At 34.6% G+C, this 19,646-nt stretch overlaps 4 protein-coding genes across 5 annotated transcripts; 2 read left to right on the top strand and 2 right to left on the bottom strand.

Moving 5' to 3' along the window:
- Positions 1–3,701: 3,701 nt before the first annotated feature.
- On the top strand, positions 3,702–11,747 carry LOC110785603 (uncharacterized). Its single transcript, XM_021990079.2, has 10 exons — positions 3,702–3,994; positions 4,198–4,289; positions 5,302–5,409; positions 6,755–6,837; positions 7,097–7,230; positions 7,641–7,690; positions 7,903–7,995; positions 9,372–9,463; positions 9,898–10,004; positions 11,399–11,747. Exons 1-10 carry the CDS (start codon positions 3,791–3,793, stop codon positions 11,432–11,434), a joined length of 999 nt encoding a protein of 332 aa, XP_021845771.2. The 5' UTR covers positions 3,702–3,790; the 3' UTR covers positions 11,435–11,747.
- Positions 11,748–12,108: 361 nt separating this feature from the next.
- On the top strand, positions 12,109–13,315 carry LOC130465682 (sorbitol dehydrogenase). The gene is made up of 2 exons (XM_056834545.1): positions 12,109–12,524; positions 13,165–13,315. Exons 1-2 carry the CDS (start codon positions 12,109–12,111, stop codon positions 13,313–13,315), a joined length of 567 nt encoding a protein of 188 aa, XP_056690523.1.
- Positions 13,316–13,699: 384 nt separating this feature from the next.
- LOC110785604 (uncharacterized) lies at positions 13,700–15,896 on the bottom strand. The gene is made up of 2 exons (XM_021990081.2): positions 15,625–15,896; positions 13,700–14,603 (listed from the first exon to the last, which is right to left on the bottom strand). Exons 1-2 carry the CDS (start codon positions 15,772–15,774, stop codon positions 13,950–13,952), a joined length of 804 nt encoding a protein of 267 aa, XP_021845773.2. The 5' UTR covers positions 15,775–15,896; the 3' UTR covers positions 13,700–13,949.
- Positions 15,897–17,255: 1,359 nt separating this feature from the next.
- On the bottom strand, positions 17,256–19,554 carry LOC110785605 (60S ribosomal protein L11-1-like). Of its 2 annotated transcripts, XM_021990083.2 has the most exons (5): positions 19,424–19,554; positions 19,133–19,240; positions 18,985–19,027; positions 18,139–18,334; positions 17,256–17,666 (listed from the first exon to the last, which is right to left on the bottom strand). In XM_021990083.2, exons 1-5 carry the CDS (start codon positions 19,424–19,426, stop codon positions 17,468–17,470), a joined length of 549 nt encoding a protein of 182 aa, XP_021845775.1. In that variant the 5' UTR covers positions 19,427–19,554; the 3' UTR covers positions 17,256–17,467. The 2 variants fall into 2 exon arrangements, with proteins under 2 accessions (XP_021845775.1, XP_021845774.1); XM_021990082.2 differs by lacking the exon at positions 19,424–19,554 and having other exon boundaries at positions 19,133–19,246.
- Between the last annotated feature and the right edge of the window lie 92 nt (positions 19,555–19,646).

Here is a 19,646-nt window from a genome sequence, read left to right on the forward strand (position 1 = left end):
TTTTTGTCATTTGGAGTATGTTTAATTCTTTGTAAGACAAACTTAATTATAATTCTCATTCTAATTCTCATTCTCACTTTTTTAATTACTAGTGTGTATTATGATTATTATTATATCATGAATTCTATTTTACTCTATGAATGAAAATAATGTAATGATCTTATTTGGGTCACTTGATTGGTATAACCGCTATTACCGATCTTTTCGACAGATATGTATGTGAGGATTTATAAAAGTGTACAGGATATCCTTATATTTTCAATAATGAATTGGTTTCGTCAAGTTTTCGTTAGTGTTTTTTTTTCACCATCTTCATTCTCATACCTTTCGTCCACAAAACCAGACCCCTACGGCCCTACCCAACCCCCACCTCCATGGCTCCATCAACTTCATTGCCACCACCACTATCACCTTCTCTTCTCCTTTCTTTCTCCTCTCTTCCCACTTACTATAAGCCACTGAAACTCCACCACTATGTGACAACCACCAAAACCGCCTTCACCATGCACCATCCTCCTTTAATAACTTTCGCCGCCCTTGCCCTTGTCTTCAACTGTTGCAACTTGCTTCCCCACACGTTAATTTCCTTCTCCCTCTATTTACATGCCCCTTTTTTCATGGATAATCGGGAACCCTAATTTGAAATTAAAGAAATATAGATCTGATTTGGATTCATTAGAGTACGTTTACTGAATTTTACTGATTTAAACTTTTCTTTGTTGAACTTAACTTATTTTTATTGAACTTCATTTATCTTTTCTTTAACTTAAACTGAGTTTGACTTTATTTCTATTGAACATTTTTTTTATGGAGGAATGAACATTGCCTTATTTCAAACAAAATAACATCAGATAAAATAAGTATATTTTTCTAGACATTTTTATTGGCAAGTAAATTTTATATTTTATTACTTACCAAAGGAAAGCCAAACAAAACAAACCATAAACGCATTTGTCAACAAACTACAAAATAAAACTTAGGCTTCAATTTCTAAGCTCCCCACAGTGACTCCACCTTCTAGGAAGGGTTAAGAGTAGGAACTTCATTAGCCAATATCACCTAATCAACTTCTCTTTCATTACATGGTCACATCGACAAGAACCCCTAAAGAGGATAGTTTTATACTCCCTCCGTCCTGAAATACTTGAACCGGTTTGACCGACACAGAGTTTATATAATGTAATTGACTTATTGTTTAATTAATTAGATGGTAGTTGATAGTTGGGTATTTTTTAATATAGATATGGGATATGTGTCAAATTTTAAAAGAAGGTAGCTAGAGGGTGCATGTGACCACAAAACGACATGTGAAGGGGTAGTTGATATAATATTAATAAAAGTTTACCATTTATAGAAACGGTGCAAGTAATCCGAGACGACTTTATAAGGAAAGCGGTGCAAGTATTTCAGGAGGGAGTGTACTACTCTCTCACAAGCACCGGTGGAAAGTTTCTTGTTCCTTTGGAGCAAAATACCAGCCATAACCTGATTATGAAAAACACGTTCCAAATAAATGTTGTGAATGTTTTTCCTTTCTGCAAGCTACTGCAGTATGTTGTACTTCAAGATCAAAAGTGAGATAGCTTCTACTCATCTTCAACTTTACACACAATATAGGTTTATTTTAGACAAAGAAGTTTATTTTTCCTGGTTAAACTAAGTTAAGATAAGATAAATTCATATTCCCTACTTCGTAAATATAAGATAAGATCAGTTCAGAAAATTAGGCGCTTAATTCACCCATTAATTGCTAATTGAAATGTTAACTATCAAAATGAGTAATACCACAATTGTACGTGTCTGATTTTTTTTTTTAATTGGAAATATGGGTATTGATAAGCGGTCAATCAATAGGTTTTAGTGTTATGTATTCACTAATCCAACTTATTTATAACTAAGTTGAAATGGTAATAGACAAATTAATTCCCTTGCTTAAAAAAAATAAAAAGTACTTGCATTAGCATTTTCTCTGTGATAATTTCAAAATGTTGATAGCATATGATTTCCATGTGAATCCAAATTTGTTGGGAAATTTTCATTTCTATTGCAACATGCCTCAACTAGGGAATATGATTAGATTGGTTGTAATCCGTAGTCTAGAACACTATCCCTTCTTCAAGCATAAGTTATTTAGTTGCGATTCGGCAAATTAATTACAATTGTGGATACTTGGTATTTGTTCTCCGCATCTATTACTATATTTTACTATATATTAAAAGAGACACCAGGAATGACACGTGTCATTTCCTGGTGAAAAATTTTCCCGTCAAAAACTCTTTTTCAAAAAGACATATTTATTTTATTCTTTTTTTATTTTATCTCCTTTTGTATAAATGTTTATATATGGAAAAAAAATATAGAATTATGGAATATGCCATTATTAAAATTTTGGTAAAATTTTAGTCAAATTGTCACGTCAATAATAAAAAATGTTCTTACTCGATATTTTGGTCAAATTATCATAATAAATATATCAAATATTTTAGTCTGATCATCATATTAAACATATAAAATATATAATACGTAGTATGTTAAAATATGATAAAATGAGTACATTCGAGATTATTAATTACGTAAGGGATAAATAATTCAATTAAAATTTTTATAAAAAAGATGGTCAAATAATAATTTTTAAATATCCGTGCGTGTACAGGATCTAATCTAGTATACCATTAAGATAAACACTTGATTTTTGGTACCGAGAGTTCTTTAACTTTTTGTCAATTTTTTTCATTTGTTAGTAGATGGTATAATAATGCATTGCCATAATAAGTTTATGCATATATAAATCCATGATACATATGCATGTGAATTATGTGTCTTTCGTATAATGGTAAGTTGTTAATTGAATACGAATTTGATAGCATGAAGAATAATAACATAGTTAAAACCTTGATTGTAGTTTGTATTAGTAAATAAAACCTTAAGGCATTGTCGAGGTGAATCACTAGTTTTATTACTCAAAAATACCACATTAAGAATGAAACTAATATGAGATAAACTTGATCAAGATGAACCTACTAATCAACCATAATATACCTAAATCTTGGGCTTGAAAGTTTGACTTGGTATTTGGGGAAAAAAACATTATTTATGTTTTTCTCGTGAAAAATGACATTCCTCGAAAGTTCAGCATGATCATATCCCTTATTACGGAGTAGCTCAAAATGGGTCAATTTGAGGCCAAAATCCCAGTTTGATGTAACCTTTGACCATATCTAGTTTGAGATACTAGTTTAAAACCTTAGAAATTTCAGAGTGTATAAAGACCTTCACTTCTGAATCTTTCTTTTTTTGAAAAAATTACGATATATGAATACGATACCAATCAAGAAAGAACTTGAATTTTCATAGTTCTAAGACTTAATTGAGCTTGATTTTTTGAAATTTACAATTCGCAAAAACATATTCCATCCGATTTAAAGCTACTAATACATTAAAACTTTCACAATCTTCAATACACACATTTTATATTTTATATGTACTCACGACTTTCAACCTACTACACAATATTAACCATTCAAGACACGACCTCATTTCAACAATACTTCGTTAATTAATTACTATTCCAAATACTTATTGAAGTTTATTGGTTAAAATGGGGAAATTCAAAAACTTTGACCATAAGATTTAGAAAAATCAGTTAATTAATTTTTTAAAAAAATAGCATAGAATTTCCCCTTATCATCCCCTTTGCACTTTAATCTTCAATCACTTCATCAGCCTTTCAATCTTCTTCCCTCGCAATTTTCTCTCTCCTCCTCCTTTTCCTCTACTCTTTCCACCAACAATGGCGTCAACTCTCTTATCACCAACATTCCAGATTACAGCAATCAATCGCAATTTCCGCACCTTCTTGGCCCCACATCCCTCTTATGCATACCCTAACAACTTTCTACTTCATAAGTATACTATTAATGGAAAGTCAAAGCTGGATTCTTCACTATCAGTTGCATGCTCGTACAATTCCAAAAATGGAACTCCGCAACCGAAGGTATGCTTACCCTAATTTACCCTTATGAACTAATTGCTTAATTGTTTGCTTTGTGGATTATATATGGTTATTTTAATGTGTTTGTTTCTGGGTTTGAGAATTGTTTGTTTCTAAACCTTGGGAGTGATTGTCGATTTCGATGGGATTTGAATTGAGACTTCATTTCAGTTGGAATTTAACTATTGTTGTTGATTGGTATGTAGGGAGATGGATTGGACTGGCCAATTTTGAAGCGTTGGGATGTTCCTTGGCCATGGCAAACCATTTCGCTTACCTCGCTTGCTTGTGGATTAAGGTTGTTTTTTCCCCATTTCTTCATGCATATTGCAATTCGTCTTATGATTCAACTAAAAAATGGGTTATTTTTATTTATTGTTTTTTGTATGGTGGGGTTGTTGCATTTATTTTCAAGGGTGTATGAGAAGAAAAAAGAAGAGTAAAAATATTAGTGATATTGTTTTGAGAAGAAGTTAATTTGGTAGACCATTGTGTTCTTGCTATGATTCAACCTCAAACGCAGATAGATGAATGTGATGGACTGATATCTAATTGGACCCTGACAAAAAGTGCTTGTTGTCTTGGGTTTAGGTTTGTATAGTAGCATGGAAGTCTTCGTTTTGTTGAATAATTTTCAAGTAGGAACTGTGATAGAATGTCCGAGTCCCCAACAATTCATTGCCATTGTTGAATTTTTTTGAATGCTTAGTACATAGAGGATTGGAGCTTTGGAGGGTGCATGTAGAGTAAATCAGTAAATAAACATTTTTTGCGAGCATGAAAATCAGAAGTGTGATTATGTGAGAGATCCTTGGAGAAGTTCCTTGTTACAATTTGTGATTAAAATTCTTGGTATTCTTGGGGATAGTTAATGTTTACAGGAAGGGGAAGAAAGTAAAAAGACTGACAGAAACTAGTTTATTTGGAGCAAAAAGGGATATCGTTATATAGTTATTGACCTTCCTAGTTCCTTCGTAGAAAGTTGAAATACAATTTAATAAATTCAAATATATTTTGGTTTTTGACTGAAATAATATTTCTTTTGGAAACCTGTTTAAAGTAGTTCTCGGAAATGTAATTTCCACACTTCAAACGTCATCTTATGTAAACCGTATGTGCTTGTTGATTGTTGCAGTGGCTGTAAAATGTAGTAATAGTGTCCATTATGGAAGACATATTATTTAAGGGAGGAATGAGCGAGTGACGGTTAAATGTTAATTAAGGTGCACATATGCATTTGTGTTGGCTTTTCATCAGGAAAGAGGTTCCTAAGCTAAAATAGGTTACGTCACTAACTGATTTTCAGGCAGTTTTGTGCTGACAGGTTTGATAGAGAATCAAGCATTGCCATATCTTGGAATTAACGTTGTGGATTTGTCATTAGATGAAAAGGCAGAACTACTGTTTCTGGATCAAGGGTAAGAATGTGGAAAAGTTTCATTATTTGTTTGTACGGTTGTACCCTATTTTCTGCTATCTACTCTTTGTATTGTATTTTACGTTTGGTTGAAATTTCCAATTCTTGTTTTTCCAAGAAACTAGTGGAAGAAACAAAAAAACCAGAGGGTATCTTGGAAACACGCAAAAGTTAAATCACCATGAGCTGCTTAGCGTCATTTCATCGAGTGAAGTATGGCTATTAATAGAAGGTCACTGTCTTGCTGCTTCCATTGCTGAAAAGTAAAATATTAGCAGTTAGTCATTGCAGCTTCAAGCTCGGGGGACAAATGACTGGAGTCATGATTTTTGATAAAAAAAAACCCTGAATCAGAATTGTAAAGTAAAACTTGGGATACTTCTTTGTAGAATTCCCCAACTTGGTAAAACCTGTTGTGACTTGTGAGCTTTCGGCTACTTGAGTAAACAAGGGTCAACTTGAGGTATCCTGCGTGTTTTTATTGTTGATGCTTCACTGAAGAAAAGTGTTTATGCTGGTGTAACATCTTCAGTCTGTTTGTATTCTAAGAATGTCAATCTTTGTTTGATCTAAAAAAACATTGTGAAATGAACTTCTAATGAATTGGGTGTGTAATGTATAATTAAGATGCTTATGAACTTTTAATGAATTAGGAGTGTAATGTATAATTAAGATGCTTATGAACTTTTAATGAATTAGGTATGTAATGGGGTAATAGACAATATCCTACCTTGTCCTCTTGCTGTTAATAATATCTTTCCTATTAAATATTTTTTTACTGAACTAACATCTATGATCCCATGATGTTACTAAAGATTAGGTACTGTAGAAAGTTCCTGAATTGTTCCATAAAACAGGTTTCCTGTTTATCATTCTGAAATAATGTTTCCATCTATATAAATGTCATTTTAGACCTCTTGCACATTAAGCTCTTGACTGGTAAGTAGCATTATAATGTTACAAGATTTTTGTTGACCAAAATGCTGTCAGGCCCTGTTGTAATTAGATGGGAGCAACTATCAAATTGTACAACTTAGAATGATTGATCATTGAAAATTGCCACTTGTAAGCAGCATTTTGGTGTCGTAGGGTTCAATGCATAGTGGTTTCTTAGGGGTTTCCTTTCTCGGATGAGATATTTTGTAGGTCTTGGTACGTGCGTGTATGACCAGCAGTGGGCCTTCATGAAATAGGGATATTGTGAAAGAACAAAAGTTGAAAACTGTGTGGTTCAAATGAACATTGGGTGAACTTCCCAGAGATTGTAGTTTTAGTCTTTCTTTGTTACCTCAGATTTATTATTGAGCGGACGAATCTAATGTGTATGACCTTTCTTTCTTGTGCAGCATAACAACAGCAGCTGTGTTAGGAATCCTTTTTAGTCTTACCAAGTCCTTTCAGCCACTTCCCGACGACCTCTACCGATATGGTATTCTATTTAATTACTTTCTTTTGCCATTTTCAAGTTCCACTCGGCTCTAGTCGATCTAACAAAGTAAAAATCTAGGCTATTCCTTGGATTTGCAAATGCTTCTCGTAGAAATAGTAAAAAGGGAATTACATGTTCTGAAAACTGTTATCTTCAAACAAATGGTCTAGATTGAGACTGTCTTTACTGATTTTTATGTGAAGTTTAAATTTGGAATGAGTTTATAATATTCTGGTATTTGCTTTACGTGAATGAATAGATTTGAGGGAACCATTCAATTTACGGAAAGGATGGCTGTTATGGGCTGGGATTGGTTTTGCTGGGGCTCTTGGAGCCATTGCTTTGACAGGAGTAGCCCTGTCCTTCTTTAGCGGCGAGACACCACAAAGAGAGGTTAGAATTATATGCTATGCTGGATATTGATGGAATTATTAGATTTTATGTCTTTCCAAGTGAAGTGCTATCTTAACTTGTACTCTCTCCACTTCATCCCACTATGTTTGTCCCAGTAGATTTCTCATTGTGTCCACGATGCTTGCTTGATCATTTCTTCTCTTCTTCTCATATTATTTAACTTCATGTTTTTTCATAACTATAAGCTAAAAGTTCTGCTATACTTAATTTCTGCTGCAACATTAAAATATTGCAAATTACATAATTTATTATCTGACAAATAATTTCAAGAATTTTGTTTTTACCTAAAAAGTCAACTTGGACATAGTGGAAAAGAGGAATTTGCGAATTTTGTTTTTAAATTCTAGCCTTTTGTAGGGAATGCTTACCGACTTTTGTTGGTTTTTCAGACCGATGCTCTGGTTCGCTTGATGCCATTGATTGGGTCATCAGAAGTCAGGTATCTTTTAGAAAGTACACCTTACTTTAGATTCTTTTTACTATATGTATTGTGCTATCAAGATTCAGTAATGCTGTCTTTTGGTACAAATGTAAGCTATTACTATGTTCTATGGACCCATCATCTGTACTTCTAGGCATAAAATTTCTGTTTATTATTAAGTCCTGAGCATCTATTTAAACGCTCAGTGTTTTTTTTAAACTTGTTTTCAGCACACTCTGCTTGTTGGGAATCACTGGAGTTCTTGCTCCGTTACTTGAAGAAACAGTATTTCGAGGATTTTTTATGGCATCCATGACAAAATGGTATGCTCAAAACAGAATAATTTCTCTAGAAACTCAAGCTTCTTTTGTACACGAGAAATCTATACCCTTTTTGAATTTGTGTTTGGAATGATTTGATGTAGTGTTTATACTGCTGGATGAGTGCTTCATTGTTATTCTTGAATTGTTAAAGTGAGGATGTAATGCTCCTCTAAGTTGTACGGTGATTAGTCTACTTTGGGCTTATCAAGTGTTGTTGAAATTAGGTGGGTTGGTGAACCTACTGGTATATTATACTCCATATGAGTTTTGGAAGGTTTGTTCTTTGTTCCACGCTGCGGCTTCTGGCCCCACTTGTATTACTCTGTTGACAATTTACAGAAGTAATCTTATCTAAAATGATACACCGAAATTCACACAATTAAGATATGATCACAACTGGTTTATGAGCTAATTGGTTAGATGGAAAATATTGAAGCAATGCAATAGATGTTAAGTTGAGAACTTTTATGAGTTTTTCTAGGGGAATTGTTGGGAGTCATCAACTCATCATAGAAAATATAAGTTCCAACTCTTCCAAGTACTGTTTGTACTATCTTTGAGCAACTAAAAATTTCAGATTATGAATGTTGTTTAAAAATAAATCCAACTTCTTTACTGACTCTTTCAACTTATATTTTAGTAAATGTGGTCTACTTTGTCCTCCTTTTGTGATTGTTTCTCTGTCTAGGATATTCCTTTCATCTTTTCGCTGCTGGTATGATTATCTCTTCTCAGCCAAGTTTTGGGTGCTCGTGTTGTGTTTGCATATTGTTTGTGCACTCATCTCGAGTTCCAAAGTTTTCTGAAGGTTTTTAACGGATAATTTTACATGGTAGCCTTTAATGACAAAGTCAACATCTATAAGAAAAGAGAATAGACTTCCTAGGTTCATGCAAATTTGTAATAGACTAGACTAGGGAGAAGGGGCACTTTCCGTAATGCATTAGTTTGTTATAATTAGCTTGGGGAGGAAGGCAACTAGTTAGCTAGAGCCCTTTGAGGTGAGAGGAAAGGAAACGAGGAAAGGTATGTATAGAGGTGATCAGTTAGGGAGGGAATAAGCTACAAATATTGAGTGAGTTTTATTTTATGTTGATTAGCTTTTAGTTGGAAGTGTCCAACCTCTTGAAGGTGATGTGGGTTGCAGCCATCATTTGGTGATTTATTCACATTAAATTTCAATCAACTATCAATTTCCCCCCAAATTCTCTTCTTCATCATTCCTATATGTGATTTTCCACTCTGCAACAAAATATTGCTTTGCCGTCACATAAAAATCTAGAAATAATATTATTGCAGGCTGTAACATATTTTTGACTGATTTTTGTGTAGAGTTTTTTGCTGTCAACAATTATATTTCTTCTTCTGGTCTGCAGGGTTCCGACTCCAGTAGCTGTGGTAATTAGTGCTGCTGTCTTTGCGCTTGCTCATCTGACTCCTGGAGAATTCCCACAATTGTTTGTTCTCGGTATGCCTTGTTTTATCCTCAATTCTATGTTCAACTACTCATGTATCATGTAAAAGTAAATGGGTTGTCTCCTTATATAATTGATTGAGATGGTAGCATCAATGCCAAGTACTCTAGAAAATGGCTACAATGTATTTAACGGGGAGATTGCAATCTTCAGCTCTTCTAACATTTGAAACAATTATATTTGCTAGTTCCTATGCTGCTTTACATTGATGTGTCGTGGATACTCTCATTTATATATTCACATACATATAGACATGTAGCGTTCTAGGTGATCAAATAGGAAAATTCTTTACGTTAATCAACATTTTTTCTTTGTATTTGTGTTGGCCTTCTTTGAGTTCAACTTATTTGAAACTTGTATTATTTCGAGACACTGTTTTGTTACGCATTTGAGTATTCATTCATCACTCGTTTGCAAATTTGTGCAGGTACTGCTTTGGGTTTATCATATGCTCAAACTCGCAACTTGCTGACTCCCATCACAATTCATGCTCTTTGGAATTCTGGCGTAATCCTGCTCCTTACATTCCTCCAGGTAACTCTTGTAGGCCCACTTCTTTTATGTTTTAAGTTTAATCTGTAATTGGCTCTTTTAAACCACTGGTATATCTGTGCATTTCATATATTCAAAATTCAGCCCAGTCGGTAAATTTCCTTCCCCATTCTTATCCTACTCTGGCCGCGAGTTGAATAATCATGGCATAGATACGTTAAATTTGAGAGAGAGTCTACTAATTCTACCCAAATCCGACTCCAATTGGTCTTCGGACATTAATGCACAACAATTGAAGTGCAATTATAGTATTATACTATCTATACCCGTTCTTGAGCATTTCAATTACCTCTTAAAACATCATGACCAATAAACGCAAGTAGAACTAATTGGGTTTTGGGACTACTTTCAATTAACCAAAAACTACCATTAATTACCAACACAACAGGAGAAGCAAAGCAATCAATTCACCCCCTCACATGAGGGGTTCCACTCATGCTAAATGCAAGAAAGCAAAAGAAACTAATTGAAATAGACATCAAATTCATCCTATTGAAATTGGAAGTTTTGAAACAACAAAGTAGTTAACTAGTTCAAGGAAAGAGAAACTAAAACCTCCAACAATTATAGAGCTAAGTTTTATCAGGAGAGTTCTCCAAAGTGGCAAATTCTATTCTATGGAACTCTATAAAGTGAACTTCCAATAGTTATGAAGTTAGGGAAAAACAGAACAAAGAAGCCTATTTATACAAAGAGAGAGAGGGAGTTCCCGCAATGAGGAAACCGTCCCCATTTAAGTCGCATTCTTCACAGACATGGCCTGTTGACACGTACTGAGACAGTCGTGTCTGAAAACCACAAGGCAAGCAAAGAATGCATATGCAAAGCTAAATGCACCTAGGTAGGGCGTAAAACATTTTCCGGGAAAACAGTTTTCCTCTATTTCCAATCTTACATTGTTTGGTTTGCGAAGGAGTGTAAAACCATTTTCCCTAGGAGTAAAGTTGCTTTCCCAATGATGGATGGAAACCATTTTTCCTTCAAAATGAAGGGAAAACTGTTTTCCTTCCTTTTGCCTTATCTCTCGTGTACACTCTTCTCACTACTTGCTTACTTTTACCTTTCATTTTCCTTTTGTTTCTTCATTCTTCTTACATGAAACCAAACAACGGAAAACTAATTTTGGAATTGTGTTTTCCATTGTAAATTGTTTTCATGAAAATCATTTTACACTGAAAATGTTTTACACCCAACCAAACGGAGCCTTAATGTTACTTAAATGCAAATAAGGAGGGAGAATGATCTAGGAAAACCCAAGGAAAAAGAAGGATGTGCAATAAAATGACTTGTAAAGTTGCTTTGAAATAACCCTCTTAGTCCTGGATCTTGAATATTTTCACGCTCGTGTAATATACTTTTTATTTTATTTTCTGCAGATCCAGGGCTATGATATCAAAGAACTGTTGCAGTAGGGAAACAGATCAACTATACCATGACTTTAAAGCCAATTCCAACCTCAACTCACGATGCCCTAGTTTTTCGATCTGTGGGTTCAACATGTTTCTTAGATCCTGTTATGTTGTGAGACTATTAGGCAGCCACTATTTTTATTCAAGCTACAATCTGTAAATGGACAAGTAGATACTGCAATGAAGTCGGGGTTTACATGAAATTTTCATGGTGGTAGCCACATATTTTGCTCTTTTGATGTAATGCTATGAGTCTATGACATATTGACATGGGATTATCAGTTATGAACTTTAATCAGAGTTTATATTTTACCTATTTGTTTTATCGGTAACTAACCGGATTTCTGGTAAGGGTAAACAAAATTTCATTAGAAACAACCTTGTTGTATCGTAGACCTGATCAAACAGCGGGCCAGGCCGGGTTTGGGCTGGGCCTATGCATAAAAAATCAGCCCGCTATGTTCGCTTGAGCCGGGCCAAGGTGATAAAATGCATTTTTATGAAAGTTTGAGAATTTTAGGTGGTAAAACACAAATTCGGATTTTTGTAGGTGCTAAAACAAAAAATTTCCAAGATATAATAATTATTTATTAATTGGTTAATTGATTTTACAGATTGTGCACCCAGCAAGTTTATGCTTCAAACTACCTGATAACCTGAGTTTGGAAGAAGGAGCAATGTGTGAACCACTAAGCGTTGGTGTTTACGGTTGCCGTCGTGCCGAGGTCGGGGCAGAGACAACAGTTTTGATCATCGGAGCAGGACCAATTGGTTTAGTTACACTGTTGTCAGCCAAGGCTTTTGGAGCACCAAGGATAATAGTAGCTGATGTTGATGAACATCGTTTGTCTGTTGCTAAAAGTCTTGGTGCTTATGCTGTTGTCAAAGTTTCTACTAATAAGGATGATGTTGCTTCAGAAGTTGAGAAACTTAAGAAAGCAATGGGAAAAGACATTGATGTTACTCTTGATTGTGCTGGTTTTGAAAAAACTGTCTCAACTGCTTTTGGTGCTACTCGTAATGGTGGCAAAGTTTGCTTAATTGGGATGGGTCATTCCATCATGACTGTTCCCTTAACCCCTGCTGCCTCAAGGTAAAAAAGAGTTCAAATAAATAGATTTAATTGATAAATTGTTTTTTATCACCTAAAAAAAATTAACAAATTGTTTTTTACCACTTAAAAAATAAAAATTGTCTTTTACCACCTAAAAATGGTTATGGGTTCGAGGGTTGGTACGACCGTAGTTTCAAATCTGTCTAAAAAAAATTAAATAACTTTTTTTTTTCCATCTAAAAATAAAGGATGGAAACATTATGCGATCTCATTTCAACGACTATATTTTTTTATTTCCCTTCTCTTCTCCTAAATTACCATTTTCCTTTATTTTTAGGTCATAAAAAACATTTTTTATTTTTTAAGGTTGTAAAAAACAATTTGTGAAATTTTTAAGGTGATAAAAAAAAAATTAACCAGATTTAAAAGAGTTAAAATAAATAAATAGATTGAAATTAGCTAATTTGTACTTATTTATTTACTTCCAAAAAGACAATTTTTATTTTATTTTTAGGTCATAAAAAACATTTTTTATTTTTTATGGTGGTAAAAAACAATTTGTGAAAATTTTAAGGTGATAAAAAAAAATTAACCAGATTTAAAAGAGTTAAATAAATAAATAGATTGATTTAACTAGCTATTTTGTATTTATTTACTGATTTATTTTTGTTTATTTCAGGGAGGTAGATGTATTGGGAGTTTTCCGGTACAAGAATACATGGGAACAATGCTTGGAGTTTATTAGTAGCGGAAAGATTGATGTGAAGCCACTAATAAGTAATAACTCACAGGTTTGGATTCACACAAGAAGAGGTTGTGGAGGCATTTGAAACTAGCGCACGTGGTGGCAATGCAATTAAAGTCATGTTCAATCTATAAGATTTACATTGATTATGGAGATGCGGAGACTCAATTAAATATAATTAAATATGTTATAGGTTTAACAATTTTTAGTTCAATAATTAACCTTTTAAGGTTATATATTTTCTAGTTTTTCAGACAATTTTTAGTTCAATAATTAACCTTTTAAGGTTATAGTAGTATATTTTTCTAGTTTTTTAGATGTGTTCTCCGTTTCTCCTATGGAAGTTACGGAAGTTGATTTCTTTTGTTAGTAATTTGATTCTCTTTTCCATATTTCTCAATCAACTTAATTGCGTTTCAATTTTTTGTTAAATAGTTTGTTAGTAATTTGATTCTCTTTTCCATATCTCTCAATAAACTTAACAGCATTTAAATTTTTTTGTTAAATAATTTATACACAGACTGGTAGCAAACTGGCTAACCAAGAATAAAAAGTTGATACACCATTACGAAGTACTCGTGTACATCAATTCTTATTCGAGAACATTGTGAAACAATTACCATAATCGAAAATATTACGGAGTACTCCCATACATTAATTCTTATTCTGAGAACATTGCGAAACAATTACCATAACCGGAAACATGTTCGGAGTAAAAATTATCCTTTGTTGGCATCCCCAACTTTTCCAATCCTCAAATAAATAGGAAATTTCAAAACCTTTTCATTTCCTCCATCTCCTATATTCCAAGCATGCTTGAATTTGTCCATCACTTCATCAGTCAAAAGTTCTATACCTTTCTCCTTTGCAGTATTATACGCAGACCACGACCTTATATACATCATATAATCGTCAAAAGTCATCACCTTTTCAACCTTGAACTCAAATGGACCCGTATGATCCAACCCGTGTAATGGCTCAAACGGGAAGTAAATATCTCTATATTTGTTATCCACAAGTTTTCGGGCTTCCTCCCAGTATGGGCCTGAATCATTTTTGTAAAAAGGCCCAAAGACCGCGTCCACTTCATCATTGATCTCGGGAACTGTGTAGCACCAGGCCGCAATGACCCCGTTGGGCTTCTTTAAGGCCCACTTGACCAAGTCAAAGAATTTGGGAAGGTCAAACCAGTGCATTGCTTGTGCAATTGTTACCAAGTCCAAGGTTGATTGAGAGGCTACATTTTGTTGGAGTTCTTCAATAGACATGGTGGGAGAAGTATGTTGGTACTTCACATTTGGAATTTGGGGTGCAAAATCTAGTTGCTTTTGGCTTGTGTCTGTGCCTATCACATTCTTGTAGATCTTTGCTAACTGGGAAAAAAAAAACGCGTATAATGGATCATTAGGCCTTAATTTTTTTCGAATTTTACTCGTTTCTAGAATTGTTTATGTTTAGATTAAACTACAATCCACACATCTAATTACTCGTATTTGACCAAATAATGATGTCAATTTCTAGTGGCCTAATGCGTACTCATTAGTCATTACTACTCGTATAATCGGACTATTAACATCATATTTGTATGGAATGTAATCTGAAGCAGAAAATTTGATACTAGGCTCTTACCATCAACGTAATTTCCACACTTCATACAGTCCATAGTACCATCTAGGCACATACTTCATATGAACATACTTCCGTACTATATAAAATGATATAAGCCTTGAATTATGTGCAATTTCAAAGAGATTTCATGGGATCTCTCTGGCTTAGCTTGTATCATTTTGCATAAGTATATGTAAATGGTGAAAGCTTTGAAATTTTTGAGTTTTAAGTCAAATTTCATAGTCAAATTTCATATACTACCTCCGTTCCTAAAAGTTCTTTACATTTTCCGTTTTAGTCCGTTTCTAAAAGTTCTTTACACTCTACGTTATTCAATTTTTACTCTTATTTGGCCCACCGTAACTTATCCAATCACAATACTTTAGTATTAATTTTCACCCACTCACATTGTTGGACAATTTATAGCCACTCATTTTCCATTTGTTACCCCATCATCACATGTTCACCAAAATTCCTTAATTGCCCACTCACAATACTTTAATATTAATTTTCACCCACTCACATTGTTGGACAATTTATAGTCATTCATTTTCCATTTATTATCCATTATTACATGTTCACCAAAATTCCTTAATTATCGTGCAAATAATAAGCGTAAAGATCATTTAGGAACGGATATAGTATGACTTTAAGTATTAATTGTAGTTCATTTCAAATGGCTCATGCATGGTACAACTCCAAAGGAACAAATTAATTTATGGATAAAAACATGAATAGCTAAATTAAGAATGAATTAAGAAAAGGAAAAGAAAAGGAAGAGCTGACCGGAGGTATAGCTTGACCGCTGCCCGTGCCTACATCCCAAGCAAGATCATGAGATTCAGTTCTTGAGGCAATGAATTCAAACAACTCCGTCGAGTATGTTGGCCTCGCATTTGCGTATTGTTGTGCTTGCTTTATAAACAAATCAGCCATTGTCTTTATGGTTACTTAGATTAATGTCAAGATCGATTATTTTACAGATTTATAGAGATAGAGATAATATGGAATCAGATGAGATAAAAGAGGAGAGGACAAATTGGAATTGAGATGTTAAGGCCATCATTGACGTCATCCATGATGATTTTACTCTAATTATTCGAATAGCTTCCAAATATTGATTCTTCTACTTCTTTCCGAGTTCAATTCATAAGTGGAGCGTTAAACTCCGCTCTACTATTAGTCTATTACTAACCCGTCCTATTAAATGTTCTGACTACCCTTACTATATTTATCATGGTAGGAGCTCAAACAGAAAAAGTCACCACCATGGTGGAAGCTCAAAATGAAGAAGTCTCCTTAAGTTTTGTCGGACCCTCGACGGAGTGGTGGCAGCCGGTTTTGAGTCCACCGGAGTTTTTTCCGTCGAAAGTCTAGTGGCCGCCGAAATGGGTCAGATGGTTGTTGAGAAGGTTGAAGGTAAAAAGTTTCTTTGGTGGGTGAAAGATAAAAGTAAAAAGTGAAGGATAAATATTACGAGGGGTAGTTAGGACATTTAATAAGGCGGGTGAGTAATGGTGGGGCATGGTTTAGTAAACCCCATTCATAATGACTAGTCTTCATATGTACTCTATGCGTGCAAAGATATATGGAGTACTAGAAAAGTAAAATTATTTGTAAGGAAAAGTTATTTGTAGAATTTCTCCAAAGAAAAAAGTAAACATTAAAATAATTGCAATACGAATTTTTATTACAAAGTAACAAATTTATTTTGGTCGTAATTAACTACTCCATCCGTTCTCGATTATTAGTTCCTTTTACACCATACGAAAGAGCGAAAACAAAATCCCAAACCAAAAGCAGCCAACTCTAACAGAAACTTCCCATTCAGCCATTCTTGAATGGAGTACTCAAAAGTCAACCATGTGTTTACCCTTGACAAATTACACTGTAAAACTACTTGCCACTGTCTGCACTGGAAAACAAAACCCAGCACAACATCTTTTCCCCAAACAAACATAAAACCACCGGTACAACCAAATGAAATGCCTCCCCAATATTTAATTAACCTCTTCACATCCCCACAAATCAATCTCAGAATTAAGGAAAGCAGATATTTGGCTGTGGGCCAGGACAAGGCGCGACCAAGCACGAAAAAAGCCCAACCCGACACAGGTACAAAAAAAGCACAGCACAAGCACGAGGTCATGGGCCAGGCCTGGGCCAATTTTTTTGGAAAAAGCACAAGACACAGCACACTAAATTCAGTAAAACTATGCTTAGCCACTGTGGCTCGACCCGGCCCAGCAAAAAGCCCATGGGCCTGGGACATGTTTTGAACTTTTCAACCGGCCCAACCAGGCACGAAGGTGAGTCAGCCTGTCTTGGGCCCTGCCCGTTCAGGCCCACAGCACGTGGGCTCAGCACAAAGCCCAGCCCAGCCCACGGCCATCTTTAACTACAGAACACGATTGATGTCAAATAAAAGCACGATGGAGCATTCATGGTAATGACAACTGTACAAGGAACGCGATGCATCAGAGAACAAAATTCTTGAACCACTACGATCCAGCAGTACAAAGAAAACTACAAAAATGGTAAAAACTCCTTTTTACTAGTAATTCAACTTAACCCTAATGGGGAAAGGCTAAAAGATGGAACAGAAGTTTAGGATAAATTCGAACAGAAGTTAAGAACCGGTGTTGTGGGCCTTGTTGAGGATAACTCCTTCATATTTGACCTGGAACCACTTCATTGAATCCTCCTTGGTCACTCTGTGCTGAATTCCAACACGGGCCTTGCACCTTCTGCGACGGGCAACACGGTAACCAGGGCGCTCAAGCACGACGTAGAAGTCCATACCATAAATACCAGTAGAAGGATCATACCTTGAAAAAGGAAAAAAAACAGATTAAAGAACTATAACTGACTTGCCTAATCAACTCAAGTCACAGAATGAGATATGAAACAAAACAATAGGCACAACAAGATTAACAAGTGAATAAGTGATCAACTGAAAAAATCTTCATACTGCCAAAATGGAACAGTGGAAGGATACTTTACCTAAAGCTTTAAGTAATAACTGCACTCTAAACAACAAATGCAACATTGCATAATCTTGTTGTATAAAGCTGCATTTGTTGTTTAGAATATAAAGCATACTCTAAAATGGCAGCACAATCTAAAGCATACAATCTTGGCTGTATAAAGCATAATCTAACAAACAAGGCTACGGTTTAGGGAGACAATTACAAGCTTATGAATAGCATACACCTCTAGATAATAAGCTTATAAAACAACCAGCAAAAAACAGATTCTACAAACAGAGAATCAGAAAGTTAAATAAGCAAGAAAGCTCACTTGATCCCAAGATCAATGTGCTCTTGGATACCAAAGCCGAAGCATCCAGTCTCACTGAAGTTCCTCCTGAGCAACTCGTATTCCTTGACCTTCAAACCACTTTCAAGTAGCTGCATTGCCTTGTCACCTCTAACAGTCACGTGACAAGCAATCTTCTCATTACGCCTGATTCCAAAGGATCGGACAGTGTACCTTGCTGTTCATCATAAGCAAACCAAACAAGACTTCTTCACAAATGATACACATTCTTCCATTAAACAATTAACCAAACACATTATGAACAGCAACAAACCACCCAAATGAAACATCATTACCAAAATAAAAAAGATTACATTTCTTGCTTTAATCCAACATCATATGTTAGCCTATAAATAACAACAGCAAAAAGATATTTCAAGGCATCTGCATTACTCAAGTAAAACATTCCATCACATTCTTTTTATCAGCCCAGCAAGCACGTATCATAATAATTCTTCATCAAAGACTTAATTCATGCAACACGATATGAATATATGTCTGCACTACTAATGTTAACCTTCATTTATATATAAATTAGAAAACGGCAAACTCCAATAATCCGTTCTTATCTTTAGCAAAACTGGGAACACCATACCAGGGCTTTCATAAAAATTTATAAAGTTAACAAATAAGAACTCCGTTAAATCATCATAAGACATAGAATCAGTATCATATAAATTCACCAAGCCATACACAAAACTCGATACCAAAAACCAGAATATACATAAACGCAATTTAAACACTCAAACAACATTCATTTCACTTGAACAATTTTTCCAATAAGGAAAACTAAACCATTCAATTTCGAGCAATTATTTGTAGATGTACCTTTGGAGTAAACAGGGGTTTGGCCACTGAGTTGCTCCAACACCTAATGAATTAAAAAAATAAAAACCCAAGATTTAAATACCGGATTAAAATTTGCGACACATTAAGATCAAACATACAGAAAAAGAAATCATTTAAGAAATTATACCTTTGCAGCTCTGGTAAGACGATCACCACTCTCGCCAACAGAGATGTTGAGAACAAGCTTTTGGACCTTGATGTCCCTCATTGGGTTCGACAACTTCTTCTCTGGCGCCTGCATTGGTTTAAAAGGAGTTAATGTAAAACCCTATATACCGCTAGATTTAAAGCAACCTTAGATCCCGATCCCAACCAGAGGTTTAAAACCTAAAACACGACATAGAGGAAGGAGGAAGATACGACGGAGGAAGATGAGACGACGACATAGAAGAAGGACGAAGATGAGAGAGAAAATTACCATTTCGTAGGAGTGCAGCAGCCGACGACACCAGAGCGGGCGAGGATGTGAAAAATGTAGAGAAGAACGGAATAAAAACCCTAATGCAGGTTTATAAATAAATATCAATTATCATCAAAATATAATTTATAAATATTTTTCAAATAAAAAATAATTAATGATGGATAAATTTGTTATTGATTTTCAGTGTGTTTCTCATTTAAAACAACTATATTATATCCCA

This window comes from Spinacia oleracea, chromosome 1, assembly GCF_020520425.1.
Source record: "Spinacia oleracea cultivar Varoflay chromosome 1, BTI_SOV_V1, whole genome shotgun sequence".
NCBI classification, from domain to species: Eukaryota; Viridiplantae; Streptophyta; class Magnoliopsida; order Caryophyllales; family Amaranthaceae; genus Spinacia; species Spinacia oleracea.